At 32.5% G+C, this 11,726-nt stretch overlaps 1 protein-coding gene across 4 annotated transcripts in view; it reads right to left on the bottom strand.

Annotated features, from left to right (window-relative positions):
* Positions 1 to 6,734: 6,734 nt before the first annotated feature.
* Positions 6,735 to 11,726, bottom strand: part of LOC148600957 (5-hydroxytryptamine receptor 6-like) — a 55,981-nt gene continuing 50,989 nt past the window's right edge. For all 4 annotated transcript variants that reach the window (XM_088556199.1, XM_088556197.1, XM_088556200.1 and 1 more), the window contains exon 3: positions 6,735 to 8,048. In XM_088556199.1, coding sequence (XP_088412325.1) covers positions 6,800 to 7,969 — 1,170 coding nt within the window. In that variant the 5' untranslated portion in view covers positions 7,970 to 8,048 and the 3' untranslated portion in view covers positions 6,735 to 6,799. The remainder of the gene's footprint in view (positions 8,049 to 11,726) is intronic.

Raw genomic sequence — 11,726 nt, 5'->3', positions numbered from 1 at the left:
GGGTGTTTCTAGAAAAGCAGAGGACGCTTACCCTACCGGTGCACCTGGTCCATGCTCCAAGGTTTTAGTGGAGTCCGAGTTGCTCATTTACTTTTGTTACTTTGTATGTATGATTTTAGTTACTTTATGTTCTTTGTTGTGTATGTCTGTTTTCCATGTCTGGTCTTTGTCCCTTGATTACATTCTTTTGATTACCGCTATAACCTTGGTTCCCTTAATTACTCTTTAAGTACCGTTATAACCTTGGTTCCCTTGATTACTCTTTGATTACCGCTATAACCTTGGTTCCCTTGGTTACTCATTCACCAAATAAGATGTTCACTGTAATAGTGCTTTAATGTGTTATTCCTTCAAACTCAAGATTAAGATAAGAGAGTAATAGTTCAGACAATTCCTAATTGCAGTTCCTTGTTGCGGCTTTTGAATTTAATAATCGTAGATGAAAAGCCAAACCTCGTGAAATGTTTAAGAAATGTCTTAATTAGTAAGAAACTTGATGCTAAAAGAATACAAAAGTTCGTATCTTAACTGCAGTAATGTGCTATCGTCATCATCCCGTATGTTGTATCTGACGTAACTGTTATAGGCACAGAAAGAGAGTGGGTGGGTGGGATGTTTTGTTGAATTAGAAATATTTCACTAAAATAGTATTTTTTTCGATTTATCCAACAGCACGGGTTAAAACTTTAAATCATTTTTTAACATTGATGAGTAAATTTCTTTTGCCAAAATTTATCGTTTACCTGTTGACCCATTTACGAATTTTGCTCATCAACCATTTTGATGCAGACCATTCTTTTTTTAGAACTGATTATGAATAAGAAGTTTTTAAAACATTAATTTTTATCAGCAGCAGCCTCCTCTCATTAATATAATGGTTAGTGGATTAATTGATGTGACGATGTTATGAAAGAACCACAATTTGCACCGAACGCCGTGGTAAACAATGCTCCCTGAGTAATGAATTGCAGATTGAGTATGGACACTATAGAGGTACATGTGCAATGTAAAAAGTCAACGGTTTCACTGGCAGATCAATAACTCGTCTATCTTTCAAATCTCTGAAAGGATTCACCACTAGGCAAAAAAACAAGTCACAGTGTTACGGATTTTAGAACCACACGAAGCTTACTTCCGTTTATTCAAAGAAAACTGAAAAAAAACCGTCAATATTTGCATCTTTAAGGAGTGCATCAAATAAAAGATTACCGATAAAATTCCATAAATAGCAATTTCTTTGTTTTTGTTAACAGTTTAATCAGCTGGGTGTTGATTGGTTTTTACAGAAAAAACGCCTCTTTCAGTTATATATCATTAATTTGTTCTAAGGTTTCAACAGGAAAAACTCAATTTGTTGAAATGATGTTTCTGACTAATTCATTTTTTTTCTCGTTATGGGGCAATATTCATTGATTTTCTCAGCTTTTAGCAACGGTAGTATGGTGCATGTTATATAGAACAGATAGCGGATAGCACGAATAGCATAAAGAATTTACAAGGGCAATTTTACAAGAAATACCTCGCAAGAACAAGATATACATGTTCGTTATGAGTTCAAATAAAAAGATGTTAAAATCTATACTGCGTTGAAAAGGGTAAAATCATTTTGACAGTTATCTTTGATTTATTTGTACAAATTATAGTTTTGCTAAAATTGTTGAAATACCAACAAAATTGTTCTTCAAGACACGACAGAAATTCTTGACATCCGTTGTAACATGCTATATTTCCTATCAAATGAATTTCAAGCCTCAGACTCAATTGGATAAAATTTCATGAAAATCTGAATCGAGAATTCTAATTATTATTTTCATTAATTTCTTCTCTAAATTAATCTCTAATTCTAAACAATTGAATTAGAATTGATCAAGCTTTGGGTTCAGGAAAGATAAGACAATACCTGTAAGATAACTGAAAAAATGAAGGTTTATAATAAAATTACCGAACTGATCACATATTGGCAGTAGTCAAAAGAATAGTCCGTATTAAAAAATGGCAATATCAGGGTAAAAACCGGAAGTTGCAAACCACCGCAACGGTCCTGAGTTCAGCGGGATATACTTATACCAAAATTTCGGGGGATACTAATATCATGTTATTCCATTACCTCGACGGAAGGGTCTAGTATCCGCAGAAATTGGTACAATTATTGGACTTGTATGTCAAATCATTTCAAAACTCATAAAAACCGTCCAGATTCTCTAACCCTACTGGTACACGACAGGAAAGGCTACCGTAGGTTAGGTTAAAGTAAAGCTGCTTAATCACCTTGTTTCTTTTTTCTTTGCTTAATGTTTCTAAATTCCCAGGATTCTTTTCAGAAAGGCGCTTCCAGGCTTTTATTGGACAAATTCCTTGGCAAAATTTTGCACGAAATTACTGGATCGCCATAGATGTACAGTTCCTAGTTTTTTTTTGTAATTAGTATCGTTTGCAATGTAATTTTCGTAAAATCCACTTATAGACTTACGACTAACTTTGATGACTGGAAGAGCAGGTTTTAACTGTCATTCGATCTGCAAATCTTCACCTCAATTTTTTCCCAATATAACAATCATAATTATCAATCTATATCAACATTAAGTTCATTGCGTCTACAGTTCCGCGTATCGTTGGTAATATTCCGCATTTCCTGATATCATAGTGCGAGGAAGAAAGACGAGCCCCATGCAAACATTTGAATATTGTCTGAACTATTGGAATTACATTGTAGAAGGGTCTATAATAAAAGGATTAGACGGTATTGATATTGATAAGGCAAAAAATAGAACAGTATGCAGTCATTAAGATTCATGCATAGCGATCTTAAAACAGGATTAACTCAATTCTTACAGTACCATTCACTCTAAAGATCATGCACGTAGCGGCCGCAAAGTCGAACAGTAGAAATACTTCAGTTACCTAGTAATGAACTGTCTGAAGCAAGATGATTTTATAACGATTTGATGAGAGGAATTAGATTTTACTTACTAATTTAATGCTTCAAGATATAATGTTGGCAGGATTGAAGATGCCTCAAAAAGAGATTATCCGTATCCTAACATACTGACCTAAGGTACCGATAGCTCGTTATCAACATGACACAGCCTACATCTCGACTTACTTTATAATCGTTTAATTTTTAATTGTACAATTATGATGCGATTAAAATACCAATGAAACCACAAAACCCGACAAACCTCATATAAAGTCCGACTCATGTCAACTAAGCTGTCCAATATGGTCGAGATGTCAAATTCGTGTACCTTGTGCTGCTGAAAAAAAAATCACGTACGACTAACTATAAATCTCGTTTGTCGAATGAGCAAAACAGGACAACTTAGTACATTTCAATCTCGGTACATCAATGCCATTGACTTCATTTAGACTCGTAAAAATACTTGCTGGTAATAGAGTAGCGATTTTCTCAAATTAGGACAAAACGATTGATATGTATGATAAGTACATGGAAGATGGCTTTATGTCTTTTTGTATGTTAGAAGAAAAGTAGGGTGATTGTGATTCTTGGTAGAATTTATCACCAATTGTTGAAATGTGTAATACGGTGCATAAAGTTCTACTTGAAGAGTTATGAGTTTTTTTTTTTACAAATGTGTCAAAATGTTATGTATGTATATCTAATAAAAAATCATTGATCATCCATTACCGATCCTTAATAAACTAAGTTGATATGATTACACGTTAAGTTAGTTAAGCGGTTAAAACCGTACCATACCATTGAAGAATATGCATGAGATTTAGATTGACTTGTACTTCAATTGGAGGCAAATGAACCTTCTGGACGAATTTCAAAAATGATTTTTTAGCCAAATACTGTAGCGTTAGAATTATATATTTAGTCTTGAAAGGTTGCATCGATCTATCTAGTGAGAAGCTGAAAGTTTCACAACTAGCCCAGACGAAACGAAATAGATACGCGATCATTTATTTTTGCTGGCATTTAGTATTCAGCAGGAAAGATCGGAAATCGTATTATATCATTAAGTATTTCGTACTTTTTAATACAGCTTATCCGTGATGTTTCCTTAACACTTATGTTTAAACTAACATGACTGTACTATTTTTATATCCTTTTAAAAATTGCTTTTTGCTCTTTTTAAAAATTCGTTGGCAATTCTTCTGTAATACGAATTTAAAATGAAAACTTCTGTAAATACATAGTATAAGCATCTCACTGTAATATTTGCGGTTTTTCATGCATGACAAGATCATGATTTCAAATGCCATATCATGACCCGGTCTGATATCGGTTGATGCTGCTCTGATATAGAATTACTGTAAAACAAATAATATCGGCCACCGGTCTGATACGGATTTATGAGGGCCTGCTACGAATTGACATTGTACCTCAAGAAATCCGCAACTGCCTTTTTGTAAATATGTAATATATTTATATCTTTCACATTTTTTAAAAATTTTCCCATAGAAATGATGGCATAAGACGGAGCCTATTAGTACCCATAGCTGTGACATTTATTTGTAAATAATGGTCTCCATTAAAAATAAAGACGTTCTTTTTTAAACCATCGTGACCAAAGTGACTAGGCAGTCAGTAGGTGGAATTTTGACCTCCCTAGAATCCCATACTTCTCTACAAGTCTCAATATCTTCCTTTTAGACATAAAGGTCAGATTTAAAATAAAATGCCCCAGCGAACTTCATAATAACCAAACCTATCGTCTCTCAGTGAAGATATTAACTATGATTAAAATCTCCCTGTTCAAACAACTCTTTTCTTCGAATAATAAGCTATTTTGTACTGTGATTACCTTAATTATTTGGTATTATTGTATGATTAAGTAGAATATGAAATTACAAGGTTGGTATTAGATGAAATAATAATATACGTCATTTATTATCAAGGTAAAGAAGCTATATTAGCTATGTGTCTTTCTTGAATATCAAAAAATTGTCAAATACATACCAAATAACAACCTGGAACAAACACACGAAAAGGTAAACACGATCATATTTCTTGTTCAGAGAACAGAGCTAAATACTGGACGAAATTTTAATCAGTAGATGATACAAAGAAAAAGAACTTTGTAACAGTAACCAGAAAAGTCCTGCACTTATAGTTTTGAGTACTTTTGCCTGAAATAAATGATTACAATTACAGGAAAGTGGTTCATTTTGAAAAAAAAAATCAAGTACTATTATTACATGAAGATCAATGGAGGACATGGAAAAATTATTTCAAGATTGAATAGCAAAGAGCAACGAAAATCGAAACCGCAAAGATAACAAATCACAAAAGGTCTTTAAAAACACATGGGTGCATTAAGGAATTAAAAAAAGTACTCGATTAAATCTTTAAACCGAAGTCATATTTCACCAATCAGAAACCTCCTGTCCCGTCTATTTTTCTCAGCACACAACAAAACATACTCTGAGAAGAGAAAATTGTCTTTCCCCAGGCAGCTAGTGACATATATATAGAGCTCTGCGGTGTGGTGTAATTGTTTTATTTCGGAGTGGCGTCATGATCGAGACATTCAAAGATGTTGTGTATGGAAGAAAAACGTGAGCACGTGGCAAACTCGGTAGATTGTTGAATCCATGAGTAAAACTTGAATCAAAATAACCATACAGGTCCTTATATTCTGAGCATGCTCAGTTGGCACTTCCGCAAGGTCGGTGCCACACTTACAGAAAAGTGTAGCGTTTAATACAGAAGTACCTAATGAGCTTGCTTAGATAATTACTACGAAATTGTCTCTTCAAGAGATCTTGTACATGTATGCGACTTGACATGTTTTATGCAAAGCCGCTATATTTATATAATGCCGTACGTACGATGCTAAAAAGATTACCAATAATATATATGGCAAATTTCGGTATGTTGAACACGTGTTTGAAAGAGCAACCTCTAACAGTAGCATTGAAACTAAATACTAAGGAAGTTCACTATTTGAAAAATGAAATATATAAAAGAAGTATTCAAAAGCAAAAGTATCGAAATGAGAAGGCAAATTTAGCGCCGAATTAAGGACTTATTTACTAGTATGCTTACGTTGTTGGCCAGGACAAACTCGTTTGAAAGAAACACCGCTGCTTGTAGCATACAATAAGCAAGAACATTTACCCCAGAAACCAATGATACACTGGCGCAATAGCCTTCTTAGTTGCAACTTGAAACATGCAAACCCAACTAAATGTACTTCATAGTTATATAACAGTATTCAGGGACAGCAGAGTTTGATGACAAATTCTTCTTCCATTATGGAACTATCACAATATCGTAGAGATTCTGTTTGTGTTTTGTTTGTATATTCGTTCGTTCGTTTGTACACTGTAAGTCACAGCAAAGAATATTTACCATTCATTTTATTGTTAAAAGCAAAGAACCAACCGATTCTGTATTGTACAACCGGTGAACTGTACTGTAAGCTAAAAGGAACCAAAATAATTTGAATAATTTATGAAAATGGACGTACTCTAGCCTATTTAATCATTACTTTGTACTTTCATATGTATAATTTAAGTGTAAATCGTATGACATAGTTCTTTTCAGTGTGCACTGTTTCCATTTCCGTTGGCGGTAGTTTGTCACTGGTAGCAACTTATTTCATTGACCTTAATGCTTTGGTAATAATGTAATCAAAGTCATATTGAAAATGATATAAATGCAAACATTTTTGTCATATTATAGTATGATGACTTTTTCATTTCATGAACTTTTGCCAAAAATTAATGTAAAAGACCAAACTGGCTTCTAAAAGTAGGCAAGAAAATTAATGAAAACATAACAAGTTTAGTAGTTATGAATAACAATGTAACAAAAGAATAAATAAAACAGCTATCTATGTAACGGATACTGTTTGCAGAGTTTTGGGCTGTCCTGAAAATACTTAATTGCTTTTACATATGGACAACAGCGCCGTATGAAACGAACGTAAACCTTTCTAAAATCTCTCATAAATAAAGGATAAATAATTGGATTAATGAAACTATTACAATATCCAAGCCACACGAAGGAAATAAAAACCTTTCCTGGAACACACTCACAAATGGCTTCAGTAATATTCGTCACGAAAAATGGCGCCCACGTAAGAACGTAAGCTACAACTATAATTCCTAATGTCACTGTTGCTTTGTGGGTAAATGGCTCCCGTATCGTTTTTGATGTCATGTTTTTACCTAATAAAACGTTCGTGGTTACCATCAATGTCCCAACAAATAGAGCCTGTCTTTTTGCCTCTTTGGAAACTCTGTAATACAGGACTAATGCTATTATGATTGGTATTAATATAGTTATCGTTGATGCGGCGAATGCGTACGGTAAACTGACCACGAAAATGCACTGTGGTCTATCACTAATTAATGTCAAATTCTCCAGGGTTAAAAGAGACGGATTGTGAAGTCCATTTTCGATTGGAACGAAGGAAGAGAAAATTGCTATTCCCCAGGCAGCCAGTAACATATATAGGGCTCGGCGGTGTGTTATAATTGTTTTATATCGGAGCGGAGTCATGATCGAGACATACCGATCAATACTTATTAAACAGACATTTAAGACGGATGCACTAGTAAGCATTACATCAAATGAAACCCAAATTGAACAGAATGCATGGTGTAAGATCCATTCACCGAAAATTTCGTTCATGGCAGCAGGAATCATCACAACGGTTCCAACAAACAAGTCAGTCAGACTTAACGACAAAATAAACATGTTAGAAACTGTTCGTAATTTTTTGTTCGATATCACAGCTATTAGTACAACGACGTTCCCAACTATAGTAATTGTAATTATAAAAAATAAAACGCATCCTATTCCAATATTTGCAGACGGAATTACTGTTTTTACTGCGGTACTAATTCCAACGTTCACTCCGTAATTACTTCCGCTTGTGAAAGACTTCCGGTTTTCGAGTAAACACATTCTATTGCTACATGAAACGTTATGATGATCCAGCGTTCTGTTGAACACAATTTCGTCTATGTGTGAAAAACTAGTATTTTCTTCCATTCTAATTATAGCAAACGATTGGGCACAAATACATCAAATCTGTCACGGGATTGGTCCTAACGAAATACATTCTACATCACTGCAAAAGATAATAATACAAAAAAGTTAGTGAACATATGCGCTGAATGTGTTGTTGCTTAAAGAATTATTTCAAACAAAATCACCACCTGCATCCAATTTCATCACAAATTGAATAGAATCAAGTGCATATAGCATTATTATTCACAAAGAAAGGACACTGAACTTGGTGCTTGAGCATTTTTGGTTTCAGGCAATTAAATCCTATTTTTAATGTAAAGGATAAGAGGAAACATTCCTTTACAAAGTCTTCCTAAGACATTGAGAAAACATTCTTAAAGTTATAATATTCTTAACCTTGTCGACGTTAAAGTACTGACTTGCATAAGAATCGTGAAAATTAAGAAAAAAAAAGAAAATGATCAGAAAGACAAACTACATGTTAAATATTTCAGAAGTCTCATTTATAACAAAATATAAAAATGGGCTGTATTTTCAAGGTTAAGAATATATACAAAATAGTCACAACAGTAAAGTATAACTGAAAAAAATAATTTTTCACACGAGATTTCACTATGTATAGTTATACAACTATTTTTATTTGTTTCGACTTCTCAACCTTCATTACTACACATACTTCTAAATGTTCTCAAATCATTAATGAGACATGCATCTAACTGATGTATATACACAATTTTACAATATTAAGTAAGTTGAAAAAAAACATGGCTTTTATCATACATGATTCTTAGGTAAAACTGTAATCAAATTTCTTGATGTATTTTTATGTCGAGTGATAAAAGACGAAACAGCTTATGAGACCAAGAGATATTTCGATTTGATTTCGTATGATGAAAATAAGAAAGTCTCTTCCAACTTTTATCTTAGTCGGTTAGTCTCAGTTCCTGTAAGATAAGTGCATGCACACTAAGAAAAAAAATGTCTTGTTTTTCTGGATGATATATTGAAGTTAATTTTCTCTTAGTTTGCAATATGTTTTCAGGTTTTCATTATTCAGAACAACAAATCGCAATTTTTAACTTACCTTTTAGGATATAATATTGAAAATTCATTTCTACGCTACTAGTGATCCTGATAATTCTATAGCTTTTTAACTGTTAATGTGAGAAGAGTGTAGTTATAGAGATGTCAATTTTGTCGTATAATTCGTTAAACTCCTTCTTTTATGGCATTTTCAGAAGTTCAGGCAATAAAACATTAGGAAAATGTAGAATGAATTCAAAAATACTTGGAATAAAACAAATAATTTTTTTTTCTAATTTTTATAAATGTTTATTGCTTTAGGGGTTAGGCCAAAAAATAAGTCATCTAAGGAGGCACGTTATTACGAATAACTTCATTGATTGAAGTTTATGATGAAAGCAGTAAATTTCTCGTCAAGCGTTGATTATCTGCTTAGTTATTCTTTTTGATGTCACGTATCGCCTCAGTTAGAAAACTGGCAAAGTTCCATGCACCAAAAAAAAAAAAAAAAAATCTAAACTACATGTAGAGTGAACGTCGATTCAAAAACAAATCATGTTTTTTTTTAAAGTCTATTGAGTACAACATGAAGATCACTTCGCTAGGTCCTGACGTTGTAAAAATTGCTATAGCTATAAATTACTCTACAAATATGTTGTTGTCCATGAAAACAAGGCACCAAATAACATTGTTTAAAAGTCAATAAGTTGTTTCATAAGGAAACTGGGAATTTAACTACATACAGCAATAAAATGTATACTGTTTTAGCGCTTTCGAAGAACGACATAATAGATAATCAGAAATTGATGTTATCTTCCTTTGTTTTTTGTTCACGAAAGACAAAGTTTGAGATCTCCCCTTTTTTATACTTAATATCTCAACTTCATGAGTGTTCATACTGCGAAACAACAAATCTCTTTCGACTTCTTAGCAACTATACAAAATGGCTACCAAAAGTATTATGCTACTTGATATACAAGAAGTGGCATTAATCAGATCTTTAGTTTTACAAAATCCTAAGAACTTCTTAGATCAAAACTTAATTCTCTATGTAGTAGTATACAACATGATTTAAAAAAAAGATGATGTTGCAGTTATTTGTAGCCCAATAAAATCCCATATATTTGGTGATTTTTCATACATTTCGTAACATATACCGTTTTGAATTTGTGTTAAGATAATAATTTAGATGAAAAGAAACAATGAATTTTTCACCCGATTACTGGGACTCTTGTTGAATTCACGAAACAGCGTAATCTGAATAATTACCGTTATATTTCTCAATCCTACCATAATAAATTTTAATTTTTTTATTATTGATCAGAGTCAATGTAGCATTAGTTGTCTGTGATGTATGATTCAGAAAAGTGATATTGCATAATTTGAGATTATTCTCAAAATGACTATAAACCATATCATATATGTTTAAAGGTTAAATTTACAATGTTTGTTCTCTTTTTTTTTTAAAATCCTTTTCCATAAGTTATTCCTAAATGCAACAGTTTTGTATGTCAGGGATCGCTTTTACTAACACACACACACACACACACACACACACACACACACACACACATATATGAACTCAAAGATATCAAAGCATCAAAAATGAGTTTAAATGGGCTTTGAGACATTTAATAAAAATACCTGTATCACTAAAAAGAAAGAACATTTCAAATATTCATCGATCTCAGGTACAGAGATTTGGAAATGACATCTTAAAAAGGGAGGAGTTTCACATGATATTGTTTGTATCCTCTAAACACACGGAATTAACAAAATTTTCCAACCTCCCAAGTACTCCTGGTTCCGTAAATTGACCTTCGAATTATTGTTCTAGATATAAATTACATATTCTAAACACATGTGATGATAACCACCGTGCAACTGATAGTTTAAACATCTATAATATTCTGAATTGAATTGATTCTATATTGAATAGAGGAAGTTACTTCAGCAGTTGACCTGAAGGAGATTATATTTATATGAAACTAAACATTACTATGATGCTTTTAAAATTCTTATTGAAGTGTTTAAGAATACCTTGATGGCAACAATAACAACTGTATTTGTTGATGAAGTGATGAAAAGCAAAGGTATACAATATTTCGAACACCAAATAAAACTGAGTTGATGCCAATAATGTTCAGCTCAGCACACTCTGCCATTAATGACAAGCTAAACTGATTCTAGTTATAAAAATGAAACGAAGCATATGCAAAAATAAAGAATTTCTATATATCGAAAGGAGTAGAAATAAACATTGAACTTAGTATCAAAAACAACAAAAAACAATAGTTTGGATGTGCTTTGTAATATAAGGTGCATTTCAAGAATCGTCTATTTCAAAAGTATATCATCGAACTTGTACTAAGTAAACAAATGCACCCCCCCAAAAAAAAACAAACAAACAAACAAACAAACACACACACAAAAACACAAAAAACAAACAAACAAATTATTGAGGATTATGCAGATCTTAATGGTGTTTAACAAATAAAAATAAGTTAACGAACTGATTGTGGGAAAATACAATTTAAATTACATTCTTGTAAATTAATGCAGACAATACTCATTTTGATATTATTGAAATAAGTAATACACGACTGCCTTTTTTCCTCATGAAATTTTGCATCATATCAGTTTGTACTAATGGAAATGTCAATTGTAACAAAGTCCGACTTGATATCAATCCTAAGATAAAATTTGAGGCGCAAAAACAACGCAAAAAAGCGCAAATTCGTAGCAACGACAAAAC

The sequence above is a fragment of the Perna viridis genome, chromosome 12 (genome assembly GCF_037379345.1).
Source record: "Perna viridis isolate PV_CMFRI_1.1 ecotype Kerala chromosome 12, ASM3737934v1, whole genome shotgun sequence".
NCBI classification, from domain to species: domain Eukaryota; kingdom Metazoa; phylum Mollusca; class Bivalvia; order Mytilida; family Mytilidae; genus Perna; species Perna viridis.
This window is presented reverse-complemented; position numbering and strand designations above follow the sequence as displayed.